The sequence below is a fragment of the Terrapene carolina genome, unplaced genomic scaffold, assembly GCF_002925995.2.
Source record: "Terrapene carolina triunguis isolate 2854851 unplaced genomic scaffold, T_m_triunguis-2.0 Scaffold210, whole genome shotgun sequence".
In the NCBI taxonomy this organism is placed as follows: domain Eukaryota; kingdom Metazoa; phylum Chordata; order Testudines; family Emydidae; genus Terrapene; species Terrapene triunguis.
This window is the reverse complement of record NW_020664561.1, coordinates 8405245-8427896: the sequence shown is the minus strand read 5'-3', so window position 1 is coordinate 8427896 and position 22652 is coordinate 8405245. Positions and strand designations below refer to the sequence as shown.

The window sequence follows — 22652 nt, the reverse complement described above, 5'->3', positions numbered from 1 at the left end:
CCATACTGGCTGGTTTGGTTAATTTAAGCATCACTCCCTGGGCTCTAGATCAACCTTTGCATTCTCAAATGTCTTGTGGGTGATTTATAATAACTTTTTCCTATATGAAAATCTATTATTTATAGCACTAAGATGACAGGTGTGTAGTCAAGAAATGACTTACTGATGCCACTTTTCAAGACAGTTGTAGACTGAAATTTCTAAGAATAAATTGTGGTGAACAATTGATATGTCCAATCATGTACTGACTTTTTGTATCCTTGTTACATAAATTCAGGTGTGTACTATCCTCCTCAGTCCTCACAGTGCATGTCTCGTTTTGTCCGACCTCCACCATCTGCTCCTGAACCTGGTGGTCCTTACTTAGACCATTACCCACCCTACCTTCAGGATCGTATGGTGAATTCGCAGTACGGCACACAGCCACAGCAGTATCCTCCCATGGGACAACCTATGTACCAACATTATGAGAGCCGGCGTGTGTACCCCTCTGCCCAACCATACCAGCGGGAAGAGATTGTCCGAGGAAGTCCTGTGCCCATTGACATTCCACATGGAGCTGCACCTCCCTACGTACCTGAATCCAGAGACCGATACCAGCAAATGGAGGGTTATTATCCCGTGGGTCCACATCTCAATCAGATCAGACCATACCACAGAGTACGGTTTTCTATATACTTTTGTAGTTTGCTCAGAGAAAGAATGTTAAGGGAACGTTAATTTTGGGGAACTGGGCACTTTCTGAAGGAGGGGAGATGAAGCACTTTTTAGGAGAATTAAATGCCGAATTCAAGCTTTAATTAGTGGCTCAGGAGTCTATTTTCTCCCCACACATGCACACCTTGTGCCAAATTTTAAAATTTCTGATGGCGACTGATGAAAACTGAGCATTGGTGGTGGTCACTCCTGAAAGAACATAGTGCCATATAAATCATTTCAAGTAAAGAAATGTCATATGTTCACATGAAACGCTTGATGACCCTGACTTTTGTGGCAAAATAAAATTTGAAGATAGTGTCTTAAATCTTTTGATTTCAAGTGTAGTGACATGATTGTGACATGGCTGGAAACTGACATCCTCTCTTTATAAACAGTGCAGATACAGCATGGGCACATGATAATGTGAGATATTCCATGCACTGCCCACTCTTGACCTGGAGAGACTGCCTCCAGAATGGGCCAGGAATTCTGCTTTCATGACCATTCTATACTTAGGCCCTTGACTGAGATTGCCAACTGGAGTATCCATGTGTTATGGTTTTGTGTGGACATCAGTCCAATGGAAACTTGAAAGAGACCAAATTTGCTGCCCATAAACCACTTGATGAAAATAGTCACTCACTACATAGCTAGATTCAAATGAGTGATGTGGGGATTAAGGGCTCTGTATCCCATTATCTGGTCCATGAATGAACTTAAACTTATCAGCTTACCCAGTGTGTAGCTTCATCAAGTCAGAGATTTGATAAACCTGTTCAAGTGGTATAATTCTGTTATAAGATATACAATATCTCCAGATATCCTAATTAACTGAGGTAAGGTTATATCCTGCAGAGTTGTACAGCTACTGTACCCAAGGATGAATGACAGCTTTGGCATTCTTCACCTTGGAATGCACAGACACTTGAAAGCTAACTACTCCACACCACCCAAAAAGGAATGTGGTTTGCAAGACAAATGTTTGGCCCTTTTGTGGGTTGAGGGTCAAAAAAGCTAGAACACACTGCACTAATGGGGGTCTAATCAGTTTTGGCAGCTTGTATATGTTCTGTATTTCTAGGGAAGCTTGCATTATCACCCATGTGAACTCTCTCTGTGACTAAGATGTTGCAGTCTCCAGGACAACTTTAATGAGCACTAAATTCAGGCAAAAGTGTAGAGAAGTATCTTGCAAATAGAATTGCCTTTTTTTCTGCCCCCTTCCCCCCTTTCTTACAATGTGAACTGTGTTCTGGTGTTAGATAGATAGGAGATAGATATTTCTTTTTACCACATTTTTCGTCTTGTAGGGTGGTGATGCTCTACTTTGTGTGTTACGTAAGTTACTCAACAAGTTGTTTATATTAAAACTTTAGGAGCCTTATAACCGACTTCCGCCTCCATCTCAAACCCATCCCAGCCTGGATGAGCTTCATCGTCGAAGGAAGGAAATCATGGCCCAGTTAGAAGAAAGGAAGGTGATCTCCCCACCTCCCTTTGCACCGTCACCAACTTTGACTCACCCCTTCCACCCAGAGGAGGTAAGCATATTTTTAACCAAGCTTTTGGGTTGCTGATATGGTCATAAATTAGTTTAGGGGTGTGATGGGTTCCCCCCAGGGGTGCCTCCTGGAACTGGGGTACCACTGAGCCCGCCTAGGCTTTCTTTACACTGTACTGCTTTGACAGGCCCTCAAGCCCCCTCCAGTGCACATACAGGTAGGGGGACACGCAGCTGCAGCTACACACATGCTGAGATCAGCTCTGCATGGGAAGGCTCAGTTAAGGCTCCTCCCAGTTCCTAAGGCATGCACCCACTCCAACTGCACAGTGTAAGCTCATGAAATTTGCCCCCTCCCTTAATGTTGAAGAAGATATGCAACAGCTTTCTGCCCCCAGTTATGATTTCCAGGTACTGGTTTTAGACAAAACAAAAACAAATTTATTAACTACAAAAGATAGACCTTAAGTGATTTGTAAGGGATAGCAAACAGATCAAAGCAGATTGTTTTTGTTTATTTGCTAGGTAATCTAAGCTTAATATATTAAAGAGATTGGATATGAGCAGCAAATTGTCACCCTAATTGTTGTTTTAGGCAGTTTGCAGAAATTCTTGAGGGCAAGCTGTACTTGCTTGCAGCTTAAAACCCCAGATATTCCTTTCACAGGCTAGAAATCCCTCTAGCCTGGGTTCAGCCCTTCTCCCCTCATGCAGTCTTTGTTCCTCAGGTGTTTCCTGCAATCTTCTTGGGCAGGGAGTCAGTGAAGAACCATGATGATGCCTTAAATATTGTTTGCATATGGCGGGAACCCTTTGTCTCCCCTTTTGGTTCCCACGCCCGGTCAGTGGAAAAACACTGGTATTCCAAGATGGAGTCCAGTACCAAGTGACTTGATCTCATGCCCCTGTAGGGACACAGTAGCCATGACTCGAAGGATGTTTGTAGCATCCTCAGGAAGGCTCTCGGTGGGAGATTAGCCTCTTCTAAGACCTATTGTTCTCCCTAATGGCCCTTGCCTGCCAGCCATCTAGACTGAGTGCATTCTGCCTAGTGGGCGTTCTCCAGGTGTAAACACATTTGTAATAGATGCATAGACAATATTCCTAACTTCAGAAACCAATATGATACATGCATACAAGTAGGATAATCCTATTCAGTAAATCATAACCTTTTCAATGATATCTCATATGACCCATCTTGCATAAAATGCATCAGCTATGCCATACCCATATCTCAATAATATTACTATGAATAATATGGGGTGTAATGCCACAAGGAATATGCAGTGTTAAGAAGTGAGTTTCTTTCACTGATCATGACCTTCTGAAAGGCTAAGATGAGCCTATGGGATAAGAAAGGGTAGATTAACAAGTTAGCACAGTACTGAACAATAATAAATCTCCTAGGATCTTATATTACACATTTTAGGGAGACCTTTGTGCTCCAGTTATGGAGGTCCATATGGTGACATCTGAGGAAGACTGTTCTTGGTTCTCCATCATACCTCTGATCTATCAGTGGTCCTTAGTTACCTATTTATGCAGCCATGAGAGCGATCTTGCTGCTTTAATGTGTGGAGGCACTATTAGATTGTTTTGAATGTCTCTGTTAATGACCGGAATACCATTGCTAGGCTTGGCTTTATTTACACCTGATATGGATAGAATTAAGTAATAAGGCAAGTCTTCAACTAGATCAAGGTCAAAATGTTACCTCTTCTTGCTGTGCACTGAACATTTAATACTGGGAGTCCAGCCAGGTGATTTGAATTTCACAAATAATATGAAATATAAGTTTGCAGCTTCCTATAGTACATCTGGTTGAAGTCCTGCCAGCATCTTGCTTGAAGTGAACTGTGTCACAGGAGTCAACAATGCCTGCGATACGCCTCCTGTCTTTTACTTACAGAACCAGGTTTTTGTTTTTGTACAGTACTCGGATGAAGACCTGAAGGTAGCTGGGAAATACAAAGGAAATGATTATAGCCAGTACTCTCCTTGGTCGTGTGACACCATTGGCTCCTACATTGGAACCAAAGATGCAAAACCCAAAGATGTTGTGGCAGCAGGGAGTGTAGAGATGGCGGTAAGTTGGGATGCAAGAATGCAAAAAAAGTTAAATTGTGAGGGACCTCCTTTATTTATTAGCTAGACTGACTGCAGCATGTGCTTCTTTCTCAGACCAAATGTATCTGACAGTCGGGGATAGTTTTACAGTTGCAGCAAAATGCTCTGTTTTCAAAATGAGAAATTGTTCCAAAGCCACAATATCATTTCTATTTATCTGTTTGTTCTCTCGGTTCTGGGTATAAGTATAAACTAATAGCTCCTATCCGACTTGAAGCCACTTAGTGAGCGAGATACTATGATGTTATGTCATCAGTTTCTCAACACTAATTTGGAGTCCAGAAATTATTTGTAGTGAGTCCTAATTAGTTGGAGCTGCTCACCTTTTGTTTCCTTCACTGAGATGGAAGAAGACCTGAGGTTTTAAAAACATTCTGGGTGCTTTTATGGTCATGGTTCAAGTTAACACTGTTTAGTTGTTTTTTGCTTTGTGGATTAGCTCAGTGACTGTCTTTTTTGGGGTCCAGGACCAAGAGAACACCCCAAATATTTCTCCGAAGTGCTGCAAATGTAACATGATACTGCAGTCTGGTACTGTCCTGAGTGCCTTTCAGCATTTTTCTGATTCCTCTCTCTTACACACAATCCAAAGCTGCTATTGACTGGAATTGCTCTGTTTTAAAGGATATGAGAATTCTTAAAAATTTAATTAAAAACATAATTCCTGTTCCCCTGCACGAGAACTAACTGGCCCAAACAGGCATGCCTCAGTGGTGCTATATTTCTGCAGGACTGATTTTGCCAGGAAGATGCCTGATGGGGTATCACATTTATTGGGAGCCAGTGATTGCAAGGGAAGAAGAATAAGGCATGGATCTTGCAATAACACCACATTTCCACATGACCCCTAGTTAGAAAAACATTCAGAAAGTGCTGAAATTTGTCCTTAGTAAACTTGAAGCAGTCACACACAACCTTAATATGTTTGCTTTTTTGAAAAACGTATATGTATAACTCATCTTCATTGTGACTGTAAATGAAGCAGAAGCCAGTTCTCTTTTTTTTGAGAGGGGGTGGGGGAGGTGGAGGAATGTTCTTTATGAAGAATTCCCGTGTTCCCTCCCCTTTATTGTATATCCCACCTCATTTCTTCACTGTCCTATGTCATGGTGACCTGTCTTAGGACAAAGACAACTGGATGAAACTACTTTTCAGAACTCATCATTCTGTGATATGCTGCTACCAGTATGAATGAGTTCTCATCTATCATCTGGCTACCACCTGTCTGACTGACAGGATTTTCTGACCAGCTCCTCCTCCTCCTCCTCCTCTGCATGCAGGCAGGTTTCCCCAGTTGTTCTCCTGCCTTACTGGAAGCAGCTGCACCTGGTGCTTCACTGCTGAGTTGCCCTCCATCTTTCTGACCTCAGTGGAGCTATGTGGATCAGGGGAAGGCAAAATTGGTTTACTCCCAAAAAAGGAAGGGTAAGAAGCACCATAAATGCCTTTCCCCTACAGCTTTGGGCAGCTGGTCCTTTTTGTTTGTCCTGCACATTCTCACCATGCAGAATTGCCACTGCTAGGTCTGGGAAGTGGCAGGAGGTATTCTAAATGAAGCAATTGCTTTCTACTTCAACAGCCCTCTATGGACTTGGGAGCTGTCCTGCAGGTCCTTCTAAGTTTCTCCCCTGCTTCCCTCCACCACCCAGAAAGACCAGGTCACAGATGGGGGCTGACAAGATATCCTCCACCTTCAGTGCGTCATACAGTCTCATGGGTGGGAGGGAGGGAATTGCTTTTCATCACCACAAAGGAAATTCCTCCATCTGAGCCATATACTGAATAAATAAATAGGGCCTTTGCTGCCTCGCTGCTTTCACCCTTCCACTGAAAAAGCTTGGCAAGAATCTCATCATTGGGTTCAGGTGACCTCCTGAGCCCCTTTTTCTGTTGTCCATTCAAGAGACTTCTTTCCTAGGGGCAGGAAAAGCCTCATCCTTCTCTTCTCTCATAGTCTCTCAAAGAGAGTGAGCTAGAATCAGATCTGAACCATCTTCCTGTACTAAGATCCTTTTTCCTTCCTGAAAAACCATAGTAGGGTCACGCCAGAGGAGTGGGGTTACTTGGTCACTCATGTAATGAAACCTTTATCTCTTTAGAACAGAAATCCTACAGGGATGAGGGGGAGGGGCTCATATTTCCCCCCCAAGGGCAGCCTTGACTTTCAGGACTTGTAGCTACTCCACCCAAAGGTGAACTTACAATTTCCCATTCTGAGTCCAGAGACCTGCCTGAGGACACACTGTGTCGTGTTTTGACACCTGGATAGGAAGGTGAAAAGTGCTGTTAAACAGCTCTTTAGAGTGGGTGCTACTCAAATTACTACTGTAGTTTGTGCCTCCTAAACCTCAAGGGCAGCCATCCGGTGCCTCCCAAAGATACCAGGGGACAAAGCAATTGCCTCCAAACAGCCCTCCTTGTTAGGTAGGACATCTCTAAGTGACTTCTTTTTAATTCTCCGAATGGCATGATTCAAGGTTCTGTGCATTTAGGGGCGAGCATCCTGGCTACTCCCTCCCTGGATCGGTTCCTGGGGCAGCTTACCTTTGTTTCCTCACCACCACTTCAATGGAATTTGGAGAGGCCATTAATTGATGGGGACTTCAGCTGCCAAGTTCCAGAAGGGTTGCCTTTGAAATTTGGAAGGAGGACCACTCACTCCAGTAGGCTGTGCCTTCTCTCCTCCTCACTCTTGTCCCCCACGATTCTCCCTTTTTGTCATAGTATTAGAAACTTGAGGTATTAGAATATCAGGGTTGGAAGGGACCTCAGGAGGTCATCTAGTCCAACCCCCTGCTCAAAGCAGGACCAATTCCCAACTAAATCATCCCAGCCAGGGCTTTGTCAAGCCGGGCCTTAAAAACCTCCAAAGAAGGAGACTCCACCACCTCCCTAGGTAACGCATTCCAGTGCTTCACCACCCTCCTAGTGAAAAAGTTTTTCCTAATATCCAACCTAGACCTCCCCCACTGCAACTTGAGACCATTGCTCCTTGTTCTGTCATCTGCCACCACTGAGAACAGAGCCATCCTCCATCTTAGTTTCTTTGTAGATCTTCCTTATCTAGGTGTGGTCATTGCTTGTTCTGAGTTCTGACTTGACAAAACAGGAAGCCTGTCTGGATGCTGAGAGGAAGGAACCAGGTGCAAAAATCCCATAATGAATAAGCTACCACCTGACAGATACCCTGAGCAAGACTTGTCCATACTGGTGTTGGCACATTCTGGAAGACAAGCAGCAAGGAAAGAGACACTTCATATATTCTGTTACTGCTGTGGTCAACTTTATTTTTCTTTACCTCTTGTCCAGAACATAGATAGTAAAGGCATGCGTGACCAGCGGTTGGACTTACAGAGAAGGGCAGCAGAAGCTGGGGACGATGACCTCATCCCATTTGGTGACCGGCCAACTGTGTCAAGGTTTGGGGCCATCTCGCGTACTTCCAAAACAATGTACCAGAGTTCTGGCCCCATGCAGGCCATGGCGGTACAGGGAGCTTCCACCAAATCTATCAACATTTCAGGTATAACTGCTACACATGGTTATTTTTCTTTTAGCATAGTTTTATTTTTAGTGTGGTAGTATAGTGCAGGTAAAAAATGTCGTAGGAAATGTTTTGTCAGAATCTTCAATGGTACCTGATGCTACCAGGTTCTGATTAATAAATTATGGATGGAAATGCCAGTTGGCCTTGTGTTTCAGTGAGGAAGCCTCCTCCACCTGTTTTTCCTACAAGGGTTACTGTACTTGCAGGGAGCTGGGGAATGCTGATGATGATTTTTTTACCATCTGAAAGTATGCTGTATATGAGAGAGTTCAGGCATAGCATGCCTATGGGAAAAAGCATTTTGGCGGTTAAAGTAATCTTTCTTCCCAGCTATTATGGATATTCTTTGCAAACTATATACCAGTCTATTGGATTATATATGGGATCAGGGCTGGCTCCAGGGTTTTGGCCGCCCCAAGCAGCAGGAGTGAGGGACCGTCCACCAAATTGCTGCCGAATACCTGGACGTGCCGCCCCTCTCCGGAGCGGCCGCCCTAAGCACCTGCTTGCCAGGCTGGTGCCTGGAGCCGGCCCTGTATGGGATAGTTCTGTAACTCAAAGCATTGTAACATGGCATGTGTTATCTGGGTAACTCCTTCTGTTCTTTTGCAGATTACAGTCCGTATGGAACTCATGGCGGCTGGGGAGCTTCTCCATATTCACCCCATCAAAACATACCTTCTCAGGGACGCTTCAGTGACAGGTGGGAATGTCTATCTCAGGCACATGCTCACTCTTTTTGTCTGTACTTATTCTGTTTATAGTAGTTTCTTCATTACCAAACTTAGTAAAGCTATTTTCTTTCCAATCCCTTTCCTGCCCCTCAAAGGGAGAGATTGTCCATGTCAGATGTGGCCAGTCACGGGAAACCCTTGCCGTCAGCTGAGAGGGAGCAGCAGCTCAGGCTGGAACTGCAGCAACTAAACCATCAGATCAGCCAGCAGACGCAGTTACGAGGACTGGAGGTTGGTACCTGTGCCTTGGAAGGGGTATGAGAGAGCAGGAGAGAGATGGAGTTAGCAGGTTTGCTTACTATAAGCCAGAGACTCTTCTCTCATATTGAACGTAGTATGAAAATTGAAATCCATGATACCTGACATCAGGACTTCCCAGCACTTCAGCACAAAGGAAAAACCCTTGACTATTTAGCAGCAGGAACTGAGGACTTGCTTGCTCTTAAATATATTTTTTTAAATTTAATTTGTAGTCTAAAGCTAGCATACCGTGTATGTGTGTTCATGTCTGCTGACTTTTTCTCTCTCGTGGTCTTTTCTGGGCCCAATAATCTGTAAGCAAATAAAGCTCTTGGCTTTTCAGATTTTGAGTTAATCAGACTCTACCTGTAGAAAGTTAAACCCTTTTGTGTGGTGTTTGGCTTTGTGCTGTAGCCCTTTTCTTCCTAAACAGCACAAGCCACAAAACTGAACAAAATAGATGTTAAAGTTTTTTAACTTTAAAAATAAAAGCTCAACTTTGAAGTCTACTTAAAATGAGTGTAATTTCTGCACAGAGGGATGGTATGGGAAGTTTATATTTGTAAAAGGAACAATGAGCAGTATGTGTAGCTTTACTTCATTTTATGGGACCTTGTGGTAGGAGGGAGTTGTAAAACAAAATTAAGGAATTCTTGCTGTAGGAAAGCTTAGTTACTGTACTATTGACCTTTTCTGGAAGGGAAAGCCTTATCTTCCTACAGAAAGGCCTGGTCTACACTACGACTTTAATTCGGATTTAGCTGCGTTAATCCGAATTAACCCTTCACCCGTCCACACTACAGAGCCAGTTAATTCGAATTAAAGGGCACTTAAAATCGATTTCTGTACTCCACCTCGACGAGCGGAGTAGCGCCTAAATCGATTTTGTTAATTCGAATTAGGGTTAGTGTGGCCGCACACCACCGAATTACTGTGGTTAAATTAATGGGGTAGTGTGGCCGCACACCACCGAATTAATGTGGTTAAAAACCGAATTAATGTGCTTAGTGTGGCCGCGCACAATCGAATTTATACAACCTGTTTCCCAAATTCGAATTATCTAAATTCGGATTAATCCCGTAGTGTAGACATACCCAAAGCAATGGAGAACTACTCTAAGGACTTGGCTACGCTTGCAAGTTACAGCGCTGTAAAGCCTTCCCCAGCGCTGTAACTCACTCCCCGTCCACACTGGCAGGGCACTTACAGTGCTGTATCTCCCTGGGTACACCGCTGCAGGTACTCCACATCTCCGAGAGGAATAACAGCTGCAGCAGAGTGGCTACGACCAGGGGTGTGAGTGTAAACGCTTGCAGCGCTGTACTAATCACCTTGTCAAGTGGCCAATCCTCTCCATTGTTGTGACCGGCTGCAGGAATGCAGAAGTGCCGGTTTCAAAGCTCGTACCACAGAGAAAAGCAAACAGTTTGCAGCTTGCTTTGAGTGAGTAAATGAATGAGCAGGGGGCCGGGAGTTCGGAACTTGCAAAATAGAGAGCTGACATGCTCCAAAAAGCACTCTCTCTCCCCCCACCCTCCCTGTCACAATCCATCCCACCTCCACGTTGCAGCCACATGAATGCTGGGATAGCTGCCCATAATGCACCGCTCCCAACACAGCTGCAAATGTTGCAAGTGTGCTAGCAGTGTCAGTGTGGACAGACTGCAGCGCTTTTCCCTACTCAGCTGTATGAAGACAGGTTTACCTCACAGCGCTGTACAGCTGCAAGTGTAGCCAAGGCCTAAGGCACCTCTCCTCTAGTCAGATTGAGATTTCTCTCAGCAAAGATCATTATTTGTTAAGAAGTCTTTGCTCTAGTAAGGGCTTGGTTCCTAAAGCAGGAGTTCTCATTGTGCATTTATTAGGTGTTAATGGCACTCACAATGTCTGAGTGGCAATGACCATTTCAAGAAGCACACGTTTCCCAGTTACTTGAAAAGTGACTTGTTTGTGTTCTTGTGCTCTTATTCAGGAACAAGAGGGAAATTGTATTTAAATGGTGCATGCTTGCCTTTGCTGGTACCTTAATGGAGGAGTGTTGGAAAGTTTCAAAACCTGTACCTGGCTTCTCTCCCCCACGTACCACTATAATTGATCTTGATTGTCTTACATCCTAAATGGTTAGATGTTGAACATTAACTATAAGTTTAAAACCTTGAGAGCAAAGCTGCTGTTCAGGTCACAGGAGCTTTAGCTGTCATGTTTTTCTAGATGCAACTAGTTATTTATAATCCAGGAGGCATTTCCCATTTAAGTACTAGATGGGTAGGTCAAAACTTTGGGTATAAACCAGCCTTGGCCATATACGTTTTACTGTAATGGAGAAGTGTCTGTGCTAACTGTAGACCAGTAATCTGTGATTACTATAAGGAAGGATGGCCTTGCAGTTAAAGTACAGAACTGGGACTCAGTCTTATGCTCTGCTTTTTGGGTTTCCCATTTAATCACTGTGTGATCTTGAGCAAGTCCCTTGATCTCCCTGTGCTTCATCGTTCCGCCACACTTCCTCACATGGGTTGGGGAAGAACTATTCATTGCCTGTACGTACATAGCACCTCCCATCTTAGGATCTTCAAACAATGTTATAAAAGTAGTAATAGTCTAACTACATTTAGTTATATTGTAGGGATTTAGTGATTTCTACTGTAGCAAACCCCTTTGCTTCTTATTCCAAGGACATGGGTTTGCTTATCCTTCAGGAATTTTGGTTGAGCAAACAGTTCACAAAAGAACATTTACACATGGGAATGTATTATGGCTTCATTTGCAAATGAAAAATAAAAATCAGGGCACAACAACCCTTACTATTGTCACAATATTAAAATAACTGCATGTTAAATACTGACATCTTTTTTTAAAAAACAACGCAAAAAAAGACCTTTAACTGGATGTAAGAGAGACACCTTGAAATATTGTTGGAAGTGCTTTCAAAGTCAAGACATTATAACCCATGTAAGGGGAGGGAAGGCTTGGGTTTTGCAACTAGGCAACACTCCTGAATTACAGCCTGGTCCAACTCTGCGCATGGTTTGTTGTGTGCTCAGTTGTGTATGTGCTTGGCTTTATGCATTTAGGCTGTTAATAACAGGCTGCTGTTGCAGAGGGAGGCGACCACCCTGGCAGGCCAGCCACAGCCGCCACCTCATAAATGGCCTGCAATGATCTCAAGTGAACAGCTGAGTATGGAACTGCACCAGGTGGAAAGGGAAATCGGGAAGAGAACCCGTGAGCTGAGCATGGTGAGTGCTGTGGGTGTGGGACGTGGCAAGGTGGAATGTAGAGCTGCTTGGTTGGCTGCAGCACATTAACCCTTGCCAGTAAGGCTCTCTGCTGGAGGACTGCTACCAGTGTTAGTCATTTCCCTGTCACCATTTTATTAGTCAAAACCTCTAGGTTAGTAGTATTTTGTGTCCAGGATTTGAATTCTAATGTGCTTAAAGTATTCAACTTCATTTTTGCAGTCTTTTGAAAACAAAAGTAGGATTAATTTTGTAATTGGGCAGCTAACTACAAACTTAGTATCAAATTGCTGTCCCAGTCTTCCTTTGGTTATAAATGTAGCCTTTCAGCTGACAACACATACTGTGGTGTAACATGCATAAGAATTTTGCCATTCCATTCAGGAGAGGGCCAGTGTTCAGTACTCAGCCTGTGGTGTTAAAGTTCTTGGTCTTTGCTTCACAGTGTACGAATCATTCCTATCTTTTGGAAAATTCTGTATCCTGCATGGATGGACAGATCCTTCTGAATCTGTATTTTCTTGTCTCTTGGCTTTTGTGCGGTGCTTTGTGCAAGTTTTACAGGCATTCTCTTCTGTTCCCATGGAATGAAGCCACAGAATTTCTATATTATGAAACAATATTTTCTGTCCTCTTCTTTCAAAGGAGACCCAGTCTTCACTGGACATGAAAAGCAACCTGGGCACCAATAAACAGACAGAAAATGGACAACTAGAACCACAAAGCAAGGTTCCAGCTGAGGACCTCACACTGACGTTCAGGTAACAGGAGTTTCCATTGGTTCTTAGAGGATAAGTTACTCAGGGCTGTCTCTTTGGAATACAAAGAGCGTCAGATACCTGTTTCTTTTGTATCATTTTTATATTGAGTATACATTTAGTGAAGAATGGAATTATTCAATTTATAGTATTACCATGAATTTGGGGTGATTTCAGCCAAGTGGAGGAATGAAATGAAGGGGTGTGTGTGTGTGTGTGTGTGTGTGTGTGTGTGAACTGTTAACTAGTCCCACATAAAACAAATTATTCTATTCTGGTTTTAATAGCAGGAATATTTTGGGGGCATTAACTGTGAAATGGGGATGTTTATGAAGATACTGAAAATAGGGCAAAATTCTGCTTTTGCGCCTGCACGAAGCTTCCAATGGTGATTGATCTGTGTGTGTCTTGAACTAGGACTGCATCTACACTATAAACAAAAAGCATTGCAATATGCTGTTGGCTGGAATGTTATAGGTCTGCACATCAGCCATCTCAGGAGTTTTACAAGCATTGGTTACAACAGTAGTAAGGTCATTACTTCAGATGTAGTTGAACTAGAAAAGACTACAGTGGCTTCTCTCCACTGTGAACAGAAGGGCACAAGCTTTGCAGTTGTCAGTAAAACTAGTCTGTATTATTTCAGTTAGATAATTTAAATATTGGCTCAGTGGTTGGAAATCAGTGAAGATTTTTAGTTAGCTTCGTGGTCAAGTTAAACACCAGCTATTACAGATTTCTGAATTTTTTTGCACATCGGGTAAGCAGAGGGACAGCTCTCAATCTGTGATGTAATGTTGCTGTATTCACACTTAATTTTCTTTCCAGTGTAATTTAGAAGTTATTCTAAGCTCTACAACTAACTGCAAAAAATAATAAATCGCTAAAATATTAATATTTTTTGCATCCTAACAGACACTCAAATGTCAAGACAGTAGGGTCCTAAATAGCTGATAATAGCACCACTTTGTTGGAGTCTAATGGAGAGAATGTAGAGATAATTTAGCTGTCCAGAGAAATTAGAGACCTTCAGAGTGGTTGAGGTACCATAACTTAAATTCAATGATTAATTTAAATGTAGCCAAACCTCTTGTAGTTTAGCCAGTTAAAATATAAAATGAAGATTTCTTCACAATTTTTTTTTTTTTAGTAGAGTCCTCGCTTTCCCCTTTCTCAGCCCTGCACAATCTGCCCTAGTCTACGTCATGAAACGGAAGCCACTAGAGGGAAGTATTAGTACAATGGCAATTTCCATCTCCGCTATGGAAATAATTAAACAGCCACAAGTATCTCGAAAAACTGTTCTGGAAATTATTTTTGGGGGGGGAGGAGGGGAGAGGCTACATTAAATACTATGTTTATGCAATGTATAATTTGAGTGGTAGTTAATTCTATATGTATTTCATAAAATGGATACTATTGAGTGCTGTTAAAGAAACTGTACAGTTTTTCCTTTATTGTGTTGTTTGTTTTTCCACTATTCTTAATGTATATTTTTTCTGATCTGGTGAGTATTCGTGGAAAAGTAAATAGATTCATTGTACAAGGCAAGCTTGTGCCTATCTCGTGAAATAGTCACAGATGGTCATTGTGACACTGCAGCAACAATAGTCAGGGCCTTGTACAGTTTTTTAAAATCTGTTTATCCTCCTTTTCTCCTTCTGCATCCCTCCTTCCACAGTGATGTTCCAAATGGATCAGTCTTGACGCAAGAGAACATCAGCCTCCTGTCAAACAAGACCACATCTCTGAACCTGTCAGAGGACCCAGAGGGGGGAGGAGACCATCAGGACTCCCAGAGAACAGGAGTTGCACCCACCTCTTCTCCATGAAGTGAGGAAAGCATCCCCCCAGAGTTTCTATTGGGGAGGAGGAGTTGGTAGCTTCCATCACGCTTCCCTCTAAAGGTGGTCAGAGAAATGCAGGAGCAGCAGCAGCAGGAGGTCCGGAGGCAATGTGCACAAACACCACTACTAGAAACAAACCCTGCACATAGTTCACATTAATGCGTTTTTTAATTAAAAAAAAATTAGCAGTATCTGCAAGCAATTCAGATTAAATTTGTTTTTGTTCTGTGAATGAACTTTATTTTAATAACTTCGGACGCCTTGGATCCAGGGCTTTAAAAAAAAGATATTATATATATATACTCTGTTTGATTAATTGTATGATCTTAATGAAGTAGGTTTTTTCTTTTACTTTGGTATTATTACATACCCAGTGTATAATTCCTTACCACCTCCACTCCCTTTCACCTCAGAACAACGTTGGCCGCCTCCTTGTATGAATTTAAAGGTGAATGAGGGACATAGGATGGAGGGAGGCTATGAATTGCAGTGTCAGAAAACATGCAGCAAACATCAGTAGGTTTTTAAAATGAATTTCTTGTAACTAGGAGTTCTCTTCAACGCCTACAATACCTTTCTACTTATACCCATTGGCTTTTAGCCACAGTTGATGCAATCGTCTCAGCTCAGTGAAAGCATTCCATAATATTCATCCCACTGCAGCATGTATCCCCAAGGCTATTCTTTAAGCAGTAGCAAAAAGAGTGGTGTATGCACATTACATTTATTTAACTAGGAACTGATATGACATTGTATTTTGTGGTTGGGATTAGAGTTCAGTAAAGGACAGAGGGCCTCAACTAGTTGAGACCTGTATGTTTCAGACTTCCAGGAGAAATTGAAGAAATTAGTTGTCTGGTGCCTGAGCTGCTTGGCCAACCAGCAGTTGTCACTGAGCAACATGACAGAGGCACCAAAAAGTTTCCATCCCTTGCAATAGGAAGGTAAAAAGAGAGCGAGAACACAGATTTTAAGGAAGGAAAATAACTGAGAACTAGCTTGCAAAGACCCTTTTTCATCAGCCGCTATTTAGAAAGATGGAAGTTTCCTTTGTTAGGGCATAGGAAGATAGCCTTTTATAAAGGGTCTCTTTTTTTTGTAGCCCAGCCTCTTCCAATCATGATAGCATCTAGGATTGCTTCAGAAAGGGCATGGACTACCTGTTATGGACCCGATCCAAAGCCCACTGAAATCAGTCAGTAAAGACACTTCCATTGACTTCTGAGCTTTGGAACAGGCCTTCCATTTGCGTTTTTTTTTTTAACTATTTCAATTATAGCTTTTTTGCCCTTACTGCTAATTACTGAGCTGCTTGTGTATAAATATAAGTCTTCTACTTTTATAATCTGCCATCTCTGGCCTGCAATTTGTTTGTGGTGTCAGTGAAGGCTTCTCATGGGAAGAGGAAGAGAACTTTCGTTTACATGCACAAAACTTGGCAATTAGCAAAAGTAGAGGAGGGCAAGTGTAGAAGTAATAGTAATGCTTGGTACGATCCATGCATACCAGAATTGGACAGCAATGACTGGAAATCCAGCTGCTGCTCTTTAGCTTTGTCTGTCATTGCTGCATGGAATCCTTTCAGAAGCCAGCATTTCTTCTCTGTCGGAGAAAAGTTACATCCAGAAATGCCACTTCAGGTCCAACAGCGATCCTGCCAGAAGCATTTGGAATACTTGAAAGCCAGGATTTTTTTGTGACCTATGTCATTTGCTCAGTCTCCCAATGGAGGTGGGTAGGTGGAGATGACACCTGAATGGAAGCGGGTTTAAGAAGTCACAAGCCTTTCAGTTCTGTGTGGTATCATTCCACTGAGAAGTTCCTCTTAACAGGCAGAGAAATCTTTGAGGATTTGCTCTTGCTGCATGTATTTTGACCCTTTCTGCCTGCACTGAACTGAGCCCCTCTGAATAGAAAACTCAGTGGAGAAGAGTGTGTTCAGTGTTGCTCCCTCCATGCCCGTGTGGCCTGCTTTTTGTTTTTTCTTTCTGGATTAGACTACTAAATCAGAAAGCACTGGTTATGTAATAAATTTATTGCATTGCTTTGGTTGGGTAAAAGCAAGAGTTAATACTTTTCTTGTTTAGTTGTCTCTTAACCCTTAACTCCTGCTGAGGTCGTAGGAACCTTGGACTAAGCTTTGCATCCATTATACTGTTAATTTAAACAAAATGGGGGAGGGGGTAGATACAGTCCCACTATTGCCTACCAGTAGAGTGTCCAAACAGAAGACTCTTTTGAGTAGCGATTATTTAATTTGCCCAGTCAAGGCACCGCATTTATATACTATTTCACATTGAATTTGATTATGCCCTACAGACCTGGCTGGTCAAGGATTTGATACACATATTGGCTTGGGATTCGAGCTTTCTTTTTTATTTAAATAAAAATTTATATATATAAATGTATATATATATACATATATACATAGTTATATCTGTATATATATTGGGTATGTTTTAAGAATTTTTTCACATGAGCGCAGCTGTTCTGATCAAATGTCTGATTGGGAGGTAGAAGCACGGAACGAAGATAAAGCATTTTCAGCTCACAGCCACACTCTTCGTGCATTCGTGCACGTTTATTTCACTCTTAGCTTAACTTTGGCCTCAGAATTGCTGAAGAAAGCAGTTTTGAGGCTTGTTTTTTTCCCTTGATTGTGAGGAAGACTCTTCTCTGCCCTGGATTCTCACCAGCTGCACTAATTCTTCCACTCACACATGTTTACACCCTGCACCCTTCCTTGATCGTGGCCTCCATCCTTCCAGTTTAAGAGGACTGGGCTGACTTTGCTGAGAGATTATTTCTGTTCCATCCTTCTCCCTGTTAGGGTGGGCTCAGTGTGCTGTCTTGACAGCATGCTGGTGAGTGAGCTGATTCAGGTACCCATGCTGTGGTCTCTACTCCTGAAGTGAAGATCACCACCACCAGGTCAGCTTTGACTTCGTTATTTTTAAGAAACTTTTTTTTCTGCTGTGTTTATATTAACACAAGCTCATTTTAGTCAAGATAATTTAGTGCAGTATTCTAACCTAGGAGGGCAAGTGCAGAATGCCAGATTTTCTACTTTTGACTAGAAAAATCTTCTTTACATAAAATAATTAAAATTACCAAAAAATTTGCATGCTATGGCACATTCTCCTCCACCGTAGGAAGAAAATCTGGAGGGAGCAAAAAAATTATGGCCCATTATCTGTTGTGCCAACTAATTGCATTTCCAGTTGAGAACTGACCCTCTTTTCTCTAAGCCTAGGGAAAGAAAAATTCTACAGTAAGAACTGTTCAGATCACTACACGTAGGTCAGCAAGGCTAAATGCTCCTAAACCCATGGATTAGAAAGAGTACCTTTAATGTTGTGTTTTCCCCTGTTTGTGCTGTACTTTTTGTGCATAGTGTCCTTGTTGTGATCAGTCTCTCCAGGTGAATGCCCTGTTTGCTCAACATTGTAGTTTGGCTTGTTAACTAGTCTGTTTAATATGTGCAAACCTTATTGATTTTGGCTTTGTTTCCTTTTTCTCCTGCTCTTACCCTTTCCCTATGTTTCTGTGGAGAAGTTTAGGTGATAAAACTAGGGAAATAGGGAACCAGAAAAAGGCTTTGTTTTCACGAAGACAGTACCTGAAATCCACTTTCTGTGGAAAAATCCTGCCAGCAGAGCTGAGAACCCATCACTCTTCAGGTGCAAGGACTGATTGTTAAAACAGATGACCTAAATTCCCATGAACGAGCTATGTTTACTGCTTCACTCATTTCTGTGTCCTATCCCTGTCCCTATTACATCAGGACATTGTCCATTTCTGTTAAATGAAACTGCTACATCCTGGCTTGGTCCCATCTACTCCAGCAAGAACAGTGTTAGACTTTACTGTTGGGGCACTATCATGTTGTATGGCAAGTAGGGTAGATTTGCTGGTGTAGATCAAACCTTTGAGTGCTTGTTGCTAGCAGAGTTTCAACCATAATGTGCACAGAGCCCTAAAAATGAGACACTTCAAACAGCAGGCTAGTCTTCACAATGTCAGACACAAATAGTTGACCCACTAGGAGTATAAACAATTTCATTTTTCCTGTAGTATCATGGGTTTTTTTCCTTCTTACATGTGCCCCAGTTCCCCTATCTTAATGGTAGAATTATATATGCTTATCTTCTAGCCGTTTGTAGGCTGCCTTGCCCCATTTCAAAATATAAATCCTGTGGATCTGAGCACCTTTCATACATGTAGTGCTGTTACCACTTTAACCTCAAATTCTTCAGCTGTCTCGGTTCTACTGACCCGTGTTATCTCCCTCTGGTCCACCTCTCTGGCTTGTCCATCATCCTCCCTGATCATGCAACAGTGACAGCTTGCTGCCTCAAAACAGAGCATTCAAATGAATTCGCTTAGCCAATAACTTCTGTGAAGTTGCCTTTTCTAATGGTGTTATTACTCAGTGATGCACAAATATGATATTGCCCCTACTGGTAGGCAAACAGGGGGTCTGTATAAACATGGTAAACTGCTGTTTTTCTTTAAAGGAGAGCCAAAGACTTGTGCTTTACTTTTTTTTCCACCCTTTTTCCCCCAGGATAGCCGTTTTGATAGTCAAATCTTTGTAGAATTTTGTGAGTTGACTGTATTCTCCTGGTAGCAGTTTGCACAGTTAATGATTGTCAAGCCTTAAACATATGTTAAATGGTGGCATCAGTTCATCTAGTTACACAATTTGAAAAGGGTGTGTTTAAGCACCTAATATATTTTGGAGTCTTCTAACTTGTTCTTTCATCCACTCCCATGCACTCTCTCAGCTAATTTACAGGTAGCAGAGAAGGCACTTAGAAGTTTACATAGTTAAAAAAGCCATGTTTATAAACATTATTGCTGATTAACCTGTTGGATTTTGCTGGTTTAAAATTAAAATTTCTAAAAACTAGTTTGCTGCAAATGTGAATCTTTGCTGACTTCTAAGGAAGTCCAGTGAGACTGACAAGACTCCTGTCCAGCTATACCATTGCTTTAAATCAAATACAGTACAAATACTTCATGCAAGGACATTGTTGCCTACTGATAAGTATTTAATATCTGTGACAAACTCACTGAACTGCAAAGTAGAAGAATTGGGCTTTTGAGTTTGACATACAGTAAAGCCTTTTTTTTAACTACTTTCCATGGGGTCACTTAAATCTCTTGCAGATTATGCTTTTGAAATTCAGAGGGGAATACCTAAACAGTAAAAGTCATCAGAAAATCCTCCGCTTCTTGCTGTTTCCATTCACAAAAGTGTGGAGCTTTTAAAAAATATTCTGACAGCCACAGGTCAGTGATAAGTACCAACCCTCAGGACAGCTTTTTGAAGAGGGAGCACTTTGTCAAGAAGCTATCTTCAGTCAAAGATTGACTAGAACTTTAATAAAAAAAACCAAGAAATTCAGTGCTAAAAATGAGAGCGTTGAATAGCAGTGCTGCCAGCTAGCCTCCTCTGTTTAACAAATGGAAAACCAATCCATGCAAAAGCTGTTTGAGTGTGGAGAAGTACATAGAGTAGTTTACATGAGCAGGCAGAATAACTGGCATGACTTCACCTCCATAACCATCCGTTATATTGATTTCCTTCTCCTCCCCTTGTCTATAAACATGTACACTTTCTGCCCCATCTCCTAATATTGGCAGTATTGACAGTGATTGATGCTTCTGTCCACAAGTTTATACATCTCTTTAACATACTAAAACGCTTCCCCTGTCTTGTTCAGCATAGTGATTCAGACATTGACCTGGTGAAAGGCCTGTCATGCTAAATGTAATCTCAATTTATATTAAAAATTAATCAGCACTTCTGAGCTACCTTCTAAACACAGTCTTGGTGCTGAGAAGTGACATTTTGTGTCCTTTGCGGTATGTGAGTACATGGCCAAGATTGTTCATATGACATTGAAACGGATTTGCTCTCACCATAACTTTAATATGAAATATAAAAATTAAATACTGATACCATATTGTTAAATACTGATACCATCAACTACTTGCTTTCTGACAAAATGGCAGATACTGGGAAGAGGCTTAAGTGCCAGTTCAGTTACATGTCAAAAGTCAACTGGTCTGGGAGACCTTATTCCAACAGAGTCTCCTGACACAGGTTCTACATTTTGTAAAAACCAGGTGTTAACTGTGTCTCTGATCATGCCTCATCCTTGGAAGCAGTTGATTGTTGTGATGTAGATGGGACCTTAATTGGAGGAGAAAGGAGCATTAATGTCATTTAAATGTATAAGTGGTGAGAGCGGTTTCATGCCATGGGAACGCTGAACACTATAAGCAGAGAGAGTGGAGCTTTCTCTGAAATCTTCTAATGAAGGAGTGCGTGAAGAACTTGGCTCTTCCTGTGTGTACACTGGACTTCCTCCTCAACAGCCTCCCAGTGCAGGTGGAACTTTATAACACTGTGGCCAAAATGTCCAAACTTGGATGTTGACAGTTTAGCCACCTGAATAAGTGGTCTGACCTTCAGTGCTACTGAGCCCCTGCAGCTTCCACAAAGTTAACCTCTAAGTCCAGTAGGAGCTCAGCACCTCTGAAAATCAGACATCTTCCATTCAGCTGCAGCCACCAGATTCTGGATGCTTTTGCCCAATAGATCTGGAGTTATGTAAGTTTCACCAGTTCCTCCTGGTTCTGGAAGTTTTGGCCAAAAGGAAAACACAGCAGTATCAATTTAAAAATAGAAAAACAGTTTTGTCTTGGGGAAAGTACAACCAAAGGGAGACGCAGTCCATGAAAAGAAAAAGTATTAGATATACTGAAATATGTATATGTATCTGTAACTAAATAACAAAATCCTGTGGTGTATTTGATGTTTATGGTATAAACTAAAAATCATTTGCTTCTCTGTAACATTAAAGTTGTTAATAATTTGTGGCAGATAATACTCACAAGTCTTTGGCATCCAAACCAGATTGTGTACTGGATAGATCCCACAACTGGACCTATGCAGTGAGCTCCTTTCTAGCTTTTATTAGAGGTGGCAGAAGCTTTCTCTGCATGCAGAAAACAGCTTGAGTCAGGAGAGGAGAAATAACCCCCTTAGCAACATAGCTGCTCCATTGTTCGTAATTTTTATGCCATTCCTTTGCAGCCTCTCCTAAGTAGGCAGCTGCAATGTGGACAAAATAGCCAATAACGTGAGACTCTTAGCTTTTTTAGTGTCAGGAATTTCTGCGTTCCCCGTGGCTTCTGCTTGCCAGGTAAGCGGCCTCTGTGCTAAGAGGAGCTTTCCTTGAAGGTCAGCTTATCAGCTACACTGTAGCTTGATTTTTTTTTTTTTTTCCCTGCTTTTGATAACCGGTGATAGTAATGTGAAGAGCTCTGTCCCCATTTTGTTCCACTCTATGGGGAAGTGGGTGTTAGGTGTGTGTGGGAGGACTGTGACAGTTAAGAGACAGAACACACACAACCACATGCGTTCCCACTTTAGAAGCCACCTAACTGTTTCCAGTTGTGGGATTTCTCTACAGAAATACTTTTATTTGTAAGCCTAGTTTTCTGTGGTTTCTTAGGCTCATACCGGTCTCCCCGAGACATTCTGCAGTCATTATCACCTTTTTGGGTGGAATTTATTTTATTTTTTCGTTTTGGTTTTTTAAAAATAACTTTTTAACATTGGTGCATATATGCTTGGGATAGAGCTTGTGTAATTTACCAATCGTATTGATTGTATGTGATTGTGCCCTGCAGAGGTATATTTAACAAAAAAAAATGAAAATAAAATTTAAAAAAATAGGATAATAAAGGAGACCATGAGATTTGAGTCGAGTCATGAATGACTTCTTGAACTTATTTAGTATTTTGGATAAGTAAGGATCCCTGTGTGCTGTTCCTATAGGTCAGTGCTGAACAAAATGTCTTTCCTTCCTTCGTTCCAGTGGCTCCACTGCTTCATGTGCAACACTCTCCTCGATGTCAGTGGGGCCAACATGGTGCTCTGTGC

General features: G+C 41.9%; 1 protein-coding gene across 1 annotated transcript in view; it reads left to right on the top strand.

Moving 5' to 3' along the window:
• The window catches only part of LOC113407201 (roquin-1), a 100416-nt gene extending 85061 nt beyond the window's left edge, over positions 1-15355 (top strand). The window contains exons 12-20 of the mRNA XM_026655359.1: positions 278-660; positions 2076-2240; positions 4134-4286; positions 7637-7850; positions 8487-8577; positions 8704-8839; positions 11923-12087; positions 12733-12848; positions 14527-15355. Of these exons, the coding sequence (XP_026511144.1) occupies positions 278-660; positions 2076-2240; positions 4134-4286; positions 7637-7850; positions 8487-8577; positions 8704-8839; positions 11923-12087; positions 12733-12848; positions 14527-14677 (1574 nt within the window). The 3' untranslated portion in view covers positions 14678-15355. The remainder of the gene's footprint in view (positions 1-277; positions 661-2075; positions 2241-4133; positions 4287-7636; positions 7851-8486; positions 8578-8703; positions 8840-11922; positions 12088-12732; positions 12849-14526) is intronic.
• Positions 15356-22652: the final 7297 nt, after the last annotated feature.